Source organism: Pinus tabuliformis, chromosome 4_2 (genome assembly GCF_031772625.1).
Source record: "Pinus tabuliformis cultivar Carrire ecotype Pingquan chromosome 4_2, CPIR1, whole genome shotgun sequence".
NCBI lineage: Eukaryota > Viridiplantae > Streptophyta > Pinopsida > Pinales > Pinaceae > Pinus > Pinus tabuliformis.
The window spans coordinates 646,440,617-646,455,725 of NC_142304.1; the positions used below are offsets into that span (position 1 = coordinate 646,440,617).

The window sequence follows — 15,109 nt, forward strand, 5'->3', positions numbered from 1 at the left end:
AAATGTGGTTTTTAATGCATAAATGGATTCAATATCCTAAAAAATAACTAGAACTTGGATTATGTAGATTACAGAACTAAAATTTATAATTCTAAAAAGTATATACTACATTTTAGGAAAAAAATATTGAAAAAAAATATTAAAAAGGGTCAAAATGTAACTTAGTCTAAGTAATAGATATTTGAGTCTTTTTTATTGGAAGTTGAAGATACAAATTTGGGCGATATTGTGATTTTTTGTTATTTAAAATGTGTTTTTTAATAAAAATGGATTCATCACCCTAAGAAATCATTGAAACATTTGGATTATGTAGATTATAGAGCTCAAACTTATTATTTTAAATTGCAAAATTGAACAGAAAAAATGTCTTAAAAAACCAAAATATCTATTAGTTACAACATTTTGTTGTACTATGAGTATTAAAGTTTTTGTGTGTTTATTATTAAATGTAAATATAATTATATAATTATTATTTTAATTTATAAGATAAAATAGATCTTAACTTATAATTAATAAATGCTATACATTTTAATGTGATGTGTATATTATGATTTTTTTTTTTAATCTAAAATGTTAATCATAATTTTATTAATAAAAACAAAACTACTTTATTAGTTTTATTTCTTTTATTTTTTATGAACACTAAAACATTTCTCATAGTTTTCTATTACTTTTAACCTTTTATTATTATTTATTTAAATAAATATATAAATATTTACAAATCTTTTAATTTTTACAAATTAAACACATTAATATAAATTCAATCTATTAAATATATAATATTCAACATTTAATTTCTCATAAATACATTTAAAAAAAAACAAAAAAAAAAAATCCAAAAATGTCAAATCTAACTTAGGAATGGCATTTGGCATAGCTACTATTTTTAGATCTTAAAGCTAACTTAGGAATGGCATTTGGCATATCTTTTTAGGGATTGCTCCCTAATGAAATGATACCCATTCTGAACGCATGAGAAAACAAACGGAGAGAACCTTCAAATTTACACTTCAGTAATGGTCTGGAAAAAGAATATCTTAAATCTGTACCAGCTATCTGGAAAATGGCTTGTGTCAAAACAAAACTTGAAAACTCTTAAAAAGAATCGGCCGTAGCTTTATTTCAATTCTAAAGCGAAACTTTTAACAAAATTAACTCTACGAAAAAGAGCTTCCATTAAATAGAAAGCAGTCACGACTGGCCGACCAACATCATCTGAGAAGATTGAATCGATAGTAGCACAGGATTGGGAGACGGCAAGGGAAACCCTAACCCCCGCAGTAGCGCGAGTCCACTAATCCCACTTAATGTTAATATTCTTTATAAATAAATGAGTCTATCTCTGAATCTGAACCCCAATTTAGTTTGGTGTACACATTTACATTATTTAAAAAATAAAAAATAATTAATTAATTTTTTATATTACCCGTCTAAACATGAAAATGACCACAGTATTTGTTGAGCTAAGTAAGTACATACTATCCACCTATTTCTTCTATTATTATAATAGAAATAACATAGGGCCAGGGATAGTCATAACAAAAAAGCTATAAAAAGATAAATAAATAAAATTAATTAATTAATTAAGATAAATGGGCTATAGAAAGAGTTAATAGCACAATCGATACTTATCCATTAACATAATCATACCAATTGAAATATTTACTAATAATTCTGAAAATATTACATTATATCTATTTATAATCACGGCAATTGAAATATTTACCAATAATTTTAAAAATATTACATTATACCTATTTATAAAGAAACTGGTAATTAATCATCCTCATAACATATTATAATAATTTTATATATTTGCTAATAATTTAAAAACATATTATATCAATTTGAAGTATTTACTAATAATTTTGAAAGCATTACATTATACCAATTTATAACGAAATTTTATTTTAAATTAAAAAATAGTTTTTATTTAATTACGAGAATAATAGTTTAGAGTATGTTCTAAAATTGTTTTTGTTTGGTGAAAAGAAAAAGGTTAATCAAGCAATTTACAAGAGTGATAGTTTGCTCTAGTAGACTACTAACAGTTTATTTTCGATGACCTAGTTTAACAGGTTATTTCAGATGACCTAATTTTCTTTGAATAAAAGTGATAAGTAAACTACATTTTTGAATAGCAAGCAATAATAGTTACTTGTTTGACAAGTGACTTATGATAGTTTTTCCACCATATACCAATAAAATAAAACTTAAATAATATTGTATAAAACTTAAATAATATGGTAAACTTATTTTATAAGTATTAAGATCCAAATCTGATAAAGTGGATCAAACCATCTATCATCTTCTTCTAAGGATCAGATCAGATCAGATGGAAATCCATTCGATGTATTATCACTAAAATAGATTCTTATACGATTCTTTTAGAGCACAGTTAAATATTTTATCGTTAACATTTGACAAAAACGTACACGAAAGTAGGCGGAAACACTCAGAAAATACAGAAATTATTAAAGGAACGCAAAATACGGATCAGAATAAAATTCGTTCAGTTAAATATTTAATCATATTGACAAAACCTGTAGGGAACTGGGCTAAAACATCCTGTGAAAATACAGAAACCATTAAAAGAACGCTAAATTGTATATGCAGCTGATCGGAAATAAAGTTTCCACGTCTAAATTTTGAGTGACATATTACACACGGCTTCAAAGCTATGCCGACTCAAAGCTACATTCTCGCCTTTCTAACTCACAAATGATAGCAAAGTTTCTTCTTCATAGATACGTTAGAAGCCTTTCTGGATGGAGCTCACAACTGGGATTGTCTACTTCCAATGTCCATTTAAAGCCAAATATCATCCTCCCACAAAGACCCATGGAAAAACTCCGGAGTCTCAACATAGCAATGCACGGCATCCGGATACATAGTATTGGGAGTCGAATTTCCGTAGATATGGTTCTGCAGGAGTCCAAGTTCATCAGGAAGAAAATGGTGTAGGAAGAAACCGTACTCTCCGCAAAAATCGTCGTAATACGGGAAGTCTCCTGTATCAAACGTGACGGACGTCGCTTGAGAATCCCCATCTGCTCGTAATTCGCCTCGCATATTTGAACCCATCTGTTCAGTACTGCTATTTTTATCGGTTGGCTCGATATTATTATCTGTTTGCACCTTCAACCCAATCTCATCTTCCAGAGGATTTCTAACCGGGTTGAGCCCCATCTCGCCTTCGACGTCATTCATATCAGTATGGGTATCTTCTGGATTACCGTTGTTGTTATCCACACTATCGATCTTGTCGAGAAAGGCCTTGAGATTATAGTCACGCCCCAACGTTCCGCTAATAGTTCGCTTCGCGTCTGGCGAAGGCAATCGACTATTCAGATATTCAGCTCTCCCTCGCTTATTCTGAGATGTTTGCGAGTATGCCGCCATGCCTTCGAACCAAATGCTCGGAACAAAACGTAGCAGATACAGCAATAGAGGCTCTTGTTTGCATCAGTGATCTTTCTTTCTTGGGTGTCTGAGAGTGAATGCAAATAATGGGATTAATATTAAACCTTGCAATGACGCAGCACTCGGAGTCACCCTACAACTGGCTTAAACTTTACAATACATAGATAGCTGGCAAGGAAATCCGATATGATGTGAAACTTCTCAAGAAACACGATTTAACCATTTATTTTAAAGAGACCGTAAACATAGAACATACGGAAGCCCAAATAATTTGTCAAGACAATTAAGTTGACCAGATTCGTTCGTTTCCGACCACTTGGAGTTCCGACACGATGCAACGGGCGCCGCTCCATCCTCCTGATGAAGCCTGACAAAGCTGACAACTCTAGTAGAAAATACTGTGGATTTCGCAAAGCACTTGAGACCATAGTGCTCATAATTTCTTTGCATACATTTTCTTTACATACTTTTCCGACCATGTCTATAAACTTAAGTAAAGTCCTAAAATTTGGTATGACATAAACGTCTTATGTCTAATCAATAATGTATTCAATAAAAATAAGAGTAAAAGATACGTGTTAAATTATCTAAATTTTCTATTACTATCACATTTACATTGTAAAAATTTTGATATCTTAAAATAAATATTAAAAATACTAAAATAAATATGGTTGAATTAATAAATTTTAAGAATTAATATTAATAAATTAATAAATGAAAGGGAATATTAATATTATAAATCCAAGGAATTAATAGATCCAATTATTTAATATTATAAACTCAATAGTGGTAAACTTTAATATAAATATTACAAACACTAAAATAAACATGGTTTTTCATGGTGACACAATCCTTGTCACAATGCGACATTTAACCATGGTTGACCATGATTGGCAATGATTGACAATGGTTGGCCATCACTGATATCATAAATCTAAAGGAATAATAAAGCCAAGAGATTGATATTAGAAACTCAAAGGAATAATATTAATATAAATATTATTATATAAGAATATATTAATTTATTTCAAATTTCTCATGAGTTAGTCGATAGAAAACGTATAGATATTATATTATCAATATAATATTTTTGAAACTATGTTATATCAGAAACTTAATCATGATCGAGTATTCAAACTCACAATGTCTCTTAAAGAAGACCTCATGAACTAGAATATGTTAAATTTTATATTTATATTATTATTATTTTTTTAATATTTAAATTTAATTTAAATATTTCCAAAAGAAGGTTAAAAAGTTATACTCCTCTCAACAAAAAATACTTTGCATACCATACAGTTTCGCCATGAAATAGCGATCTGCTCTCCTCTTTATTTTTTGTCGTTGTGTTTTTTTTATTTCAAATGGTATAGCAATCTTTATAAAATCTTGTTACTCTACAAGTTAATCAAACGCTTACGTAAAACATCTAGTTTCACATATCTAACTCGAACATAGAAGATTAGTAAATCTATTAGACTACGCATTTAAATAAAAGCCTTTGACAACGCACTTTCACAAAACGTCTACAAAACTAAGCGAAAACGTACTGTAAAATTACAGAAATCATCAAGCAACGCAGAAATAGAAAACCAGGTTAAAAAGCATGCCAGGTCAAAGGAAATAGAATCGAGCGTGTTTTTCACCTATAAACCGACCCAAATTTTCTTCTGGACAAATACACCACAATGCTTCCTGTATAGGGCTGACACATTGTTTGGTCTAGCTCCACTACATCCAATTCTTCTTGCTGTAAAGATGCAAAATCATTTTGAAAGATTGGTTTTTCATTGAACTGCCAAATATTATCCTCCCACAGAAACCCATAAAAAAACTTCCGTGGTTTCATGTAAAGTAATTCAAAGATTTTGCCATGGAATTTGTAGGATTTGGTTGCCGTAGATTTTTTACAATTTTCCAGAGACATTACAAACCAATTGGTATTGAAATTTGTGTTAACTCAATCCATGTGTACAATACCAATCCTCTAGATGATGCGCGTGTGACATTGAAAAAATCGAGATGGCGTGTTTGCATTCACGACCTAAAATCACCAACCTTGATTAACGTTGGCGGCGCCTCTCCCAACGCATATAACGTTGGCGGCCCCCCCTCCCAATTCATATGGCCGCGCGTCTCGCAATGCATATACATTGAATATACTAGTCTTAAAAACATATACTCCATCTTGGTATGTCCGTCCAACCTTTCCAATGTTCACCCTCTGCTAATCGTCACGGTTGGAGTAGGTATGGTTGTAAATTTTGTGGGGATAGACATCGACTGCACCACCTGTCTTGCACCATTTTATTTCGATGCATTCTTTACGGGAAACAAATAAACAAATTAATTGTGAGATTGGTTTTATATGTTTTCGTTGAGATGTTATTAGTTTTCTATATTTAAAATAAATGATGATCTATTGGTTATGTGACTGCAGATTTTGAAAATTCTCGCAATGATCCACTCTATAATGCATCAATGAACTGATGAGTATGAGAGTATGATGTTGGTGTTTTTTCAGGTCCGGAGATTATGATTCCAATATATTGCACAATTCTATTAAAACTGGATTATAAATACAAAAATAGATATTATATTCTCATAAATCATGTATCAAGACATGTGCGTTCTTTGTGCAATTCTAACAAACACGTTTACGTTCTAAATGGGCGGGCACCAATCCCTAGAAATGTTTGTAGAGACATGTCACCTTTTACTAGAACAATAATATTTTAGGATTTACAAGGATATTGCATGAGATTGTTGGTATGAGCTTTGGAATTGTTGTCATGAAAATTCCAATTAAGATTACACATAACTTTTTACAACTTTAAAGTACTATAAGCTAGCCCAATTAAAATGCAACTCATTTATATTTAAATTGTATTTAACCATACTAATTTACTAGATAAATGAAATCAAAATTATTTTCAAGATGCGAAAAGTGCATAAAATACAAAATTTTGAAATAAATCGTATATAAATATAAAACAATATTCCATTAATCATCTAAAAAAATCCGTTAAAAATTATACATATTATAAATAAAATAAATATAATACTAACTCGACAATGTACTTAACAATATTATCACAAATATTATATAAGTAAATAAAATACAAAATTCTGAAATAAATCGTATATAAATATAAAACAATATTCCATTAATCATCTAAAAAAATCATTCTAAACAGTTCGTTAAAAATTATAAATAAAATAAATATCATACTAACTCGACAATGTACTTAACAATATTATCACAAATATTATATAAGTAAATAAATTGACTATGAGTTCAAATGCATTTTATAGTAAAAGTAAAATATATGGTTAATGGATTCAATGTTTTTTTTAGATATAATGTACAACTTTTTATTTTGCACAAGGATGCTCAAAACTAATATATATATATTTTTTTTTCATTTTTTTTCTTTGGATTGATTTTGATAGTTTAGAAAATCGATAAAGGAATTTAATGTTTAGAAAGTGGTTGTTCTTGTTTTTCTCTTCATTGGGAATTAAACAATTTGGTGGATAGGAAATGGTAATGAAGTGAAATTGGGATTGGACCCATGGCTCAATTAATCACTGAATATATTGTGTCAAACATTCTCATAGATTGGTTTCACTAAGTGGGTTGTTATGTTCTATTAAATTATAAGGCTTAGACTCGACAAGAATGGGAACATCGCACGATGGAAAATAACTATTGATCTAGGCCTGGTAGGCCAAGCAACTGATTTGGAATCTTATATCAATATTCTCATTTCAAAATTTATCAGTTAAGGGAGGACATAGAATATGATCTAGCATCGTCCAAAAACCTTAGCAAAGCGGAATTCACAGGTAAACTGGGTTAAGATTCCTTCACTAAATCTTAGTTTACATAGGAGAAAGAAAAAATTGTAGTAAATTCCATTATAGAAACTCCATGCTCCCCTTAATTGCAAACTCACTTTCTAGTTGACTATTAACAACAATTTATTAACGTGGGATGATCTCATAAAAATGGGCTGGGAGGGCCCAAGTTGCTATCCTTTATGCAAATCTTCGAATGAAAATTATTCACATCTCTTCATTTTTTGTTCATACAAAGTGCATATAATGTCCAAAATGCTAATCAAGATGGTCATCAAAGTTTCTTAGTCAAGTATAGGCTTGGAATGTTTGAAAGCATATGGAACCACTAATCCATTCAAAGTGTTTCCACACACACACACACACACACACACACACACACACACACATATATATATATATCCTTTGGTGGGCTATAAAATTTAGAATTATCTACTCAAAAGACATTCCAAATGAGGTCATTGTCGGATTGATTGTCAAATTATTCATAGAATACAAAGTTGACCCAAAGGCTCTAAAAATGCGAGTCCTGTCATGCCCCCTATTATCCAAGGATTCCCATGGGGCTTTTCTTATGGTGCCTCATAGGGTGATCTTCCCAAATGTGGTTTCGATGTAGTTATTTTCCTTTGGTAGTTAGTCTATCTATAAGTCAAATATACTCATGGTCATTAAATAAATAAATGAGAAAACATCATTGCATTATGCACTCTTATGGCTTTGTTTTCAGTAAAGCATTTCACAAATCAAAACTAGTAATGGATTGGGCCAACAACAAGGTCTTTGTTGAAAATATTTATATTTAGAAAATCCTAGAAGATACCAAAGAATCACTCTCATCCTTTGACTGTTTTTCCTTTACCCATATACTGAGAGAACTCAACTCCATCACATATGGATTATCCAAGAATGATCTAGATTTACTTGTCGGGCATTTTCTACTAACATATTTTATTGATGGGGTGGAGCATGCTAAAATGATTATACATGCATAAAATTATATATATATTGGATGATATCTATCCTATCTTAGCCTCTCCCATCTTTCATTTGTACCATATATATAGAACAATTCAACATAATCTCTTTTGCAACTATAATAGAGAATGTAAATCCAATCTATGCGAAAAAAAATATCCTATATCAAAATTTAATAGTCAAAAGAACTCTTTCATTGTCTGATGTTTGTCCCCTTCTCATCCTATAAAAAGATAGAAGTAAGGCTCATTGGGGCATTCGGAGTTGGAGAGTCTTACAGTGAGAATCTTGTTGTTTGAAGTCTGAGATAATCTTCTTGCTCTGCATCTGCGAACGTCTGTGTTCGATCTGCTTGGAGAGTCTTACAGTGAGAATCTTGTTGTTTGAAGTCTGAGATAATCTTCTTGCTCTGCATCTGCGAACGTCTGTGTTCGATCTGCTTGCATCACGAAGAAAGTCTCTTTAGAGTCGAGTTTGAAAAGCCTAAGTATCAGGGCCTAACAACCTTGGTAAAAACCTAAAGTGGTTGAACTCACAGTCTATCTCTAATTGAAATTTCTCTAAATCTTCAAGCATCCTAATTCATCTTTGGAAATCAATAAAAAAGAGAAGTGTTTTTAAACAACTACTAGTAAAATTATATATATATATATAGATATATTAGCTTTTTGTTAAAAAAAATTATTTTCATTCCTATCACTCTATAAAGATGGATGAAATAATTTCCAAAACAGGAAAATCCAATTTTAATTGATTTTAATTTTAAAATAGAAAACATAAACACATTTGGCGCCACATTTTGGAGCTATAAAATATGGCAGGAAATCCCAAGCCGAATTTAAGAATGACAAAGGGCAATTTGGCACATCTAGTATTTTGATAGATTTCCCTTAAAAAAAGGGAGGCCCGTTGTGAACTCACGCCGAAACAACGGCAATAACGCTCAAATTTGCACTTACCGACCAGCAGAAAGAAACCTCGAAACTACATATGCGATTTCCGAGATGGCACCTTCAAATTTGCACTTAGGGATCAGCCGAAGAAAACCTTGAATCTACACTTGCGATTTGCCAGATGGCACTTCTTGAGGCAAATTCTCGGATTTGTCACTTAAAGCTTGGTGGCGGCAAACTCTGAAATCATACTTTTAATAAAATTATCTCTATAGAAAGGAATTCCATTAAACAGAGAGCAGAGTCTGATAACTTCAAATCGATAGCAACACAAAATTTCCTGGCAACAGTAGGGAGACGGCTGGGAAACCCTAGCTACCGTAGGAGCTATTCAAGGTTCATTTAAATTGATCATTAATATTTTTAAAAGTCAATTTGTTTAAAAAAAACTATAAACATATTGTAAAATTAATTACGCTTCTTGAGAGATTTTACAGATCTAATTTAATTATTAGTAACGATTAAATAGATGAGAGTTTTTACAGATCTAATTTAATTATTAGTAACGATTAAATAGATAGTAGATTTAATTTTTATAGAATATTTTTTATTAGTATACACAAATTAAAGGTTTTCATTTATTTCTAAAGTAGTTGTTTTTTTGGCCAAGTATTATGTAAAATGAGTTATGGGTTTTTGAGCGTGTGGTATAGATGATCCATGGTATGACCCATGGTAATATAACAAAATCTATTTACAAATTAAGAATCTCATAGTAAAATAAGGTGAATATCCACGATTAAGCATCTTGTTGAATGTGGTATAGATGATCCATGGTATGACCCATGGTAATATAACAAAATCTATTTACAAATTAAGAATCTCATAGTAAAATAAGGTGAATATCCACGATTAAGCATCTTGTTGAATGTTTGTTTTGAATATATATATATATATATGTGTGTGTGTGTGTGTGTTTATTTTATATATTAATTCATTTTATCAGTATTAATAATAATAATAGTGATATAGATGATCCATGGTATGACCCATGGTAATATAACAAAATCTATTTACAAATTAAGAATCTCATAGTAAAATAAGGTGAATATCCACGATTAAGCATCTTGTTATATATCTGTGTGTGTGTGTTTATTTTATATATTAATTCATTTTATCATTATTAATAATAATAATAATTATTATTATTATTATTTTATACTTTCATGGATCATGTCTCTACTCCAGATTTTATATCTGCTGAAATGTGGGTAATCTATGTTTTTTTACCAACCAAAGAATCTCATCCGGTGCTAAGGAAGTAATTAACATACAAATTTCTCAATGCCATATTTCTACGGTGCATCCAATCAAGCTGGATCATGAGGTGAAGGTTTCATCCTTTATCTTAATGAGCATCACTTTCTAAAGAGTAAGATTGGTTTAGGCAAGGGTTCCAACAACTATGTAAAACTTCTCAAACTACTCCTTTGAGCTTAGGAACATAATTTTCAGTCTATACAATTTACAATTTACATTATTTTCAGTCTATACAATTTACAATTTTTTGGGGACTGACCGAATGAATTCACTAGTTCAATGCTACTCAACTTTTCACTAATTCAATGCTACTCTTCAATGCTACTCAACTTTGTCACGGCCACACATTGTTTCTTGATGTTGAATAAATTTTACAGTTAAAACAATTATTTGACTATGTATCCTACTTCTTGTCTAATAAGGCAGGCTATAGAACATACTAGTGGGAAGATACATAAATACTAACATGAACCTTTTATTAAAGCTTAAATTTTGAGATCACTACAACTTTGGATATGGTTTAGAATGCATATTTTACAACAACAATTCATTTTGTTTATTTTTGAGGATCTGTACTAGCAAGCATGCATATTATATTTCTCATATTTTTCTGGGCATTTATATGATGGGCATATTCTAATTTTTGGCATTGACACGTGTAAACTTTATTTTTGAGGATCTGTACTAGCAAGCATGCATATTATATTTCTCATATTTTTCTGGGCATTTATATGATGGGCATATTCTAATTTTTGGCATTGACACGTGTAAACTATATGGACTGTCATATTTTTTTATGGTTGAGTTCACTTGTTTTCTTCCGTGTTTCATGTGTTATAGACTCGTAAGAGGGTTGATTAATGTATTTGTTACATCTGTTATATATAGGTTTTCAATTTTTAATAGAAAATTATACTTTTTCTTAAAAAAATAATAATTATTTTAAACAAACTTATAATTTAATTAATATTTATAATAAATTCAAAATAAATGTAACTATTTATACCATTTAAAAAAATTATAGTTCAAAATTTATTTTTAATAAGCATGATCATACTAATAATAGCATATTATATCAATTAATATCGACCGATAATTTTGAAAGTATTACATTATGTCTCTTTATAAAAAAAAATTATTTACAGTTTAACATATTAGTTTTAAAAATTGAATATGAAGAATGATTATCAAAGTATGACTTTTAGCGATTAAATAACCAATACGACGTATTATCAGGGAAATGATCCCTAAAATATATACTATTCGACTACGGATTAGAATAAATTACCGTTCATATCTCATCGTTAACATTTTGACAAAAACGTACACGAAACTAGGCGAAAACACCAGTGAAAAAGACAAATTATTAAAGCAGCCCAAAACTGCGAATCAGAATATAATTCGTTCAGAGCACGGTTAAACATTTTATCGTTGAGATCTTGACAAAAGGTGCAGGGAACTAGGCTTAAACATTCTGTGAAAATACAGAAATCAGAAATCATTAAAAAAACGCTAAATTAGATATGCAGCTGATGGGAAATAAAGTTTCCACGTCAAATTTTTGAGTGACATGTTACACGCGGCTTCAAAACTATGCCAGCTCAAAGGAAATAGCCTACGACTAAAGCTACATTCTCGGCTTTCAGTACACTTTTAACTTGCAAACTATGCAAAGTTTCTTCTTCATAGATACGTTACAAGCCTTTCTGGATGGAGCTCACAAGTCGGCTGGTCTACTTCCAATGTCCATTTAAAACCAAATATCATCCTCCCAGAAAGACCCATGGAAAGCCTCCGGAGTCTCAACATAGCAATTTACGGTATCCTGATACATAATATGGGGAGTTGAATATCCATAGATATGGTTCTGCAGGATTCCAGGTTCATCGGGAATAAAATGGTGTAGGAAGAAACCATACTCTCCGCAAAAACCGTCGTAATATGGGAAGTCTCCTATATCAAACGTCACGGAGGTTGCTTCAGAATTCCTGTCTGCGCTTAATTCTCCTTGCTTATTTGAACCCATATGTTCAGTACAACTGATTTTATTGGTGGGCTCGATATTATTATCTTTTTGAGTCTTTGACCCCATTTCATCTTCTAGAGAATTAATAACCAGGCTGAGCCCCATCTCGCCTTCGACGTCATCCATAGAAGTTACATGGATATCTTCTGGACTACCGTTGTTGTTATCCACACTATCGATCTTGTCGAGAAAGGCCATGAGATTATAGTCATGCCCCAACGTTCCGCTTGTAATTCGCTTCGCGTCTGGCGAAGGCAATCCACTATTCAGATATTCATCTCTTCCTCGCTTATTCTGTGAAATTTGAGAGAATGCAGCCATGTCAGCTAACAAATGCTGTGAATAAAACGTAACAGATACAACAATAGATGTTTTTGTTTGTATCAGTGATCCTTCTTTCTTTGGCGTCTGAGAGTGAATGCAAAGAATGGGATTATTAAACCTTGCAACGACCTAACACAGTTACCCCACACAAGCTGTTTACAATACATAGATAGCTGGCAGTGGATGGATCACGAGAAATCCGATATGATGTGAAACTTCTAAAGAAACACGATTCAATATCTTCCGCAAACATAGAACACACGGTAATCCGAATCATTTGTTCAAGCAAGCAAATTGACCACATTCGGAATCGTTCGTCTCCGACCACTTACGAGTTCCGACACGATGCGACCGGCCCCTCTTTCCCTTCGGATGAAACCGGAAAAATCTGACCACTCTACATGGCGTTAGTTACCCAGACTTCGGTGTATTTCGCAAAGCACGTGAAGGCATGGTTTATGTACTTTCTCGCACACATTGCCGACCATGTCTTCAATGCTTACATTCTGGCACGCATTTCTTATGCTATCAGGCTATAGATAGCTCGGCAAAGCTGACTATCATCAACATATTTGATTCGACATTAATTATCTTATCTATTTTAGCAGCTATTAAATCAATTAATGTATTTTACAAGCGATTGAATCCAGTGTTCGATGTTTTATTTGGCAATAATCACCCAAAAATTCAATGTATTTTGGATTGAATTTATCATGGTTGATACGCAACAATGTTGATATCAGGCTTGGAAATTCAAATCTCCTTGGTCGTTTTTTTTGGGATTTTTTTATTTTTTACGTGTGTATTTTTTTTATTAATTATTTTTACATCTTAATTTTTATTAATCCCTTTCCAAATTTTATCTTATTTTTTAAGATAATTTAAGACTAAATTCTCTTTCAACTATTCTTGCATCTTAACTTTAGAGTTAAGATCACTCTTGCGAGATCATGCGTATCGGACATTTAAAAGGTCTAGATGGCATGTTGGTATTCATGACCCCTACTCACTTACCTGGATCAGGTTGGAAGCAATTATGAGAATCCGTATAACTCCATCTTCGTCCATCCTTTAACATTTTCACTTGTTAAGTGTCTTCGTTATGCCATGCTCAGTCATCACGATCGAATTGGATAAAGTTATAAATTCAGATATTTTGAATAAACAACTGAAAGGGAAAATTGGGATTAAAAAGTGGATGGAGAAGTGTGAGGCCTTTGCTTTCGATTACAAGGTTAAATACAGTTACACTCATTAAAATAAATTGGGTCAAAGCAATGCATGAAGAAGTGTGAGTACTTTGCTTTGATTACAAAGTTAAATACATATAGTTAAATACAATTACAATTGTTTTAGTCATTATAACTTAACACAGATACAATTACATTTGTTTTAGTGATTATAGCTTAAAACAAATAGAATTTTTTTTAAATGGAAGTGAAGTCAACCATTTTTAAATAATATTTTAGAGTAAAAGTTTATATAGTATGAGTATATATAATAAAAGAACAAAAAGATAAAGGATATACATTGGAAAATTTTATTTATTTATTTTTTAATAGATTTTAATAAATTTTTTAAAAATAAGTATGACATAAATTTTTATGTTTATCAATAATGTATTCATAAAAATAACAGATAGCGACATAGCTAAATTATGTAGATTTTCTAATATTAACAAATTATTATATTTATTTAAAATTAAAAAAAAATATCTCCATATTATATATATCTCTTCAAAACAAAAATTTCAAAATTATATTTCATTCTTTAATTCATTTATATGCTTATTTGATTATAATTTTTCCTATTTATCTTCTTCATTTATTAAAAACAAATCATAATCAACTCATAACTTATTTACCATATATATTAACTTGCAAATCATTTATATGATTATAATTTTTAGTATTTATCTCCTCCATCCATTACCAACAAATCATAATCAACTCATAACTTATTTACAATATATAATATTTGACAATTAGTATATCATAAATATGTAAACTTCCCATAAAACACCATAAATGTATTGTTTTTAAAAACATTTTTCATTTCACACTTCATTTGTACCACATTCAAAGAACACATTGAAACCCACCTTGCACTTTCCTATGTAACTTAAACTAACGAGATATATTATTCACAATTAGTATACCATAAATATGTAAACTTCCCATAAAACAACATAAATGTTTGTTTTTAAAAACATTTTTCATTTCACACTTCATTTGTACCACATTCAAAGGACACATGGAAACCCACCTTGTACTTCCCTATGTAA

The 15,109-nt window shown here is 30.7% G+C and overlaps 1 protein-coding gene across 1 annotated transcript; it reads right to left on the reverse strand.

Moving 5' to 3' along the window:
• Positions 1–12,095: 12,095 nt before the first annotated feature.
• On the reverse strand, positions 12,096–12,822 carry LOC149171033 (uncharacterized). Its single transcript, XM_089427413.1, has one exon. It carries the CDS (start codon positions 12,820–12,822, stop codon positions 12,226–12,228), a length of 597 nt encoding a protein of 198 aa, XP_089283539.1. The 3' UTR covers positions 12,096–12,225.
• Positions 12,823–15,109: the final 2,287 nt, after the last annotated feature.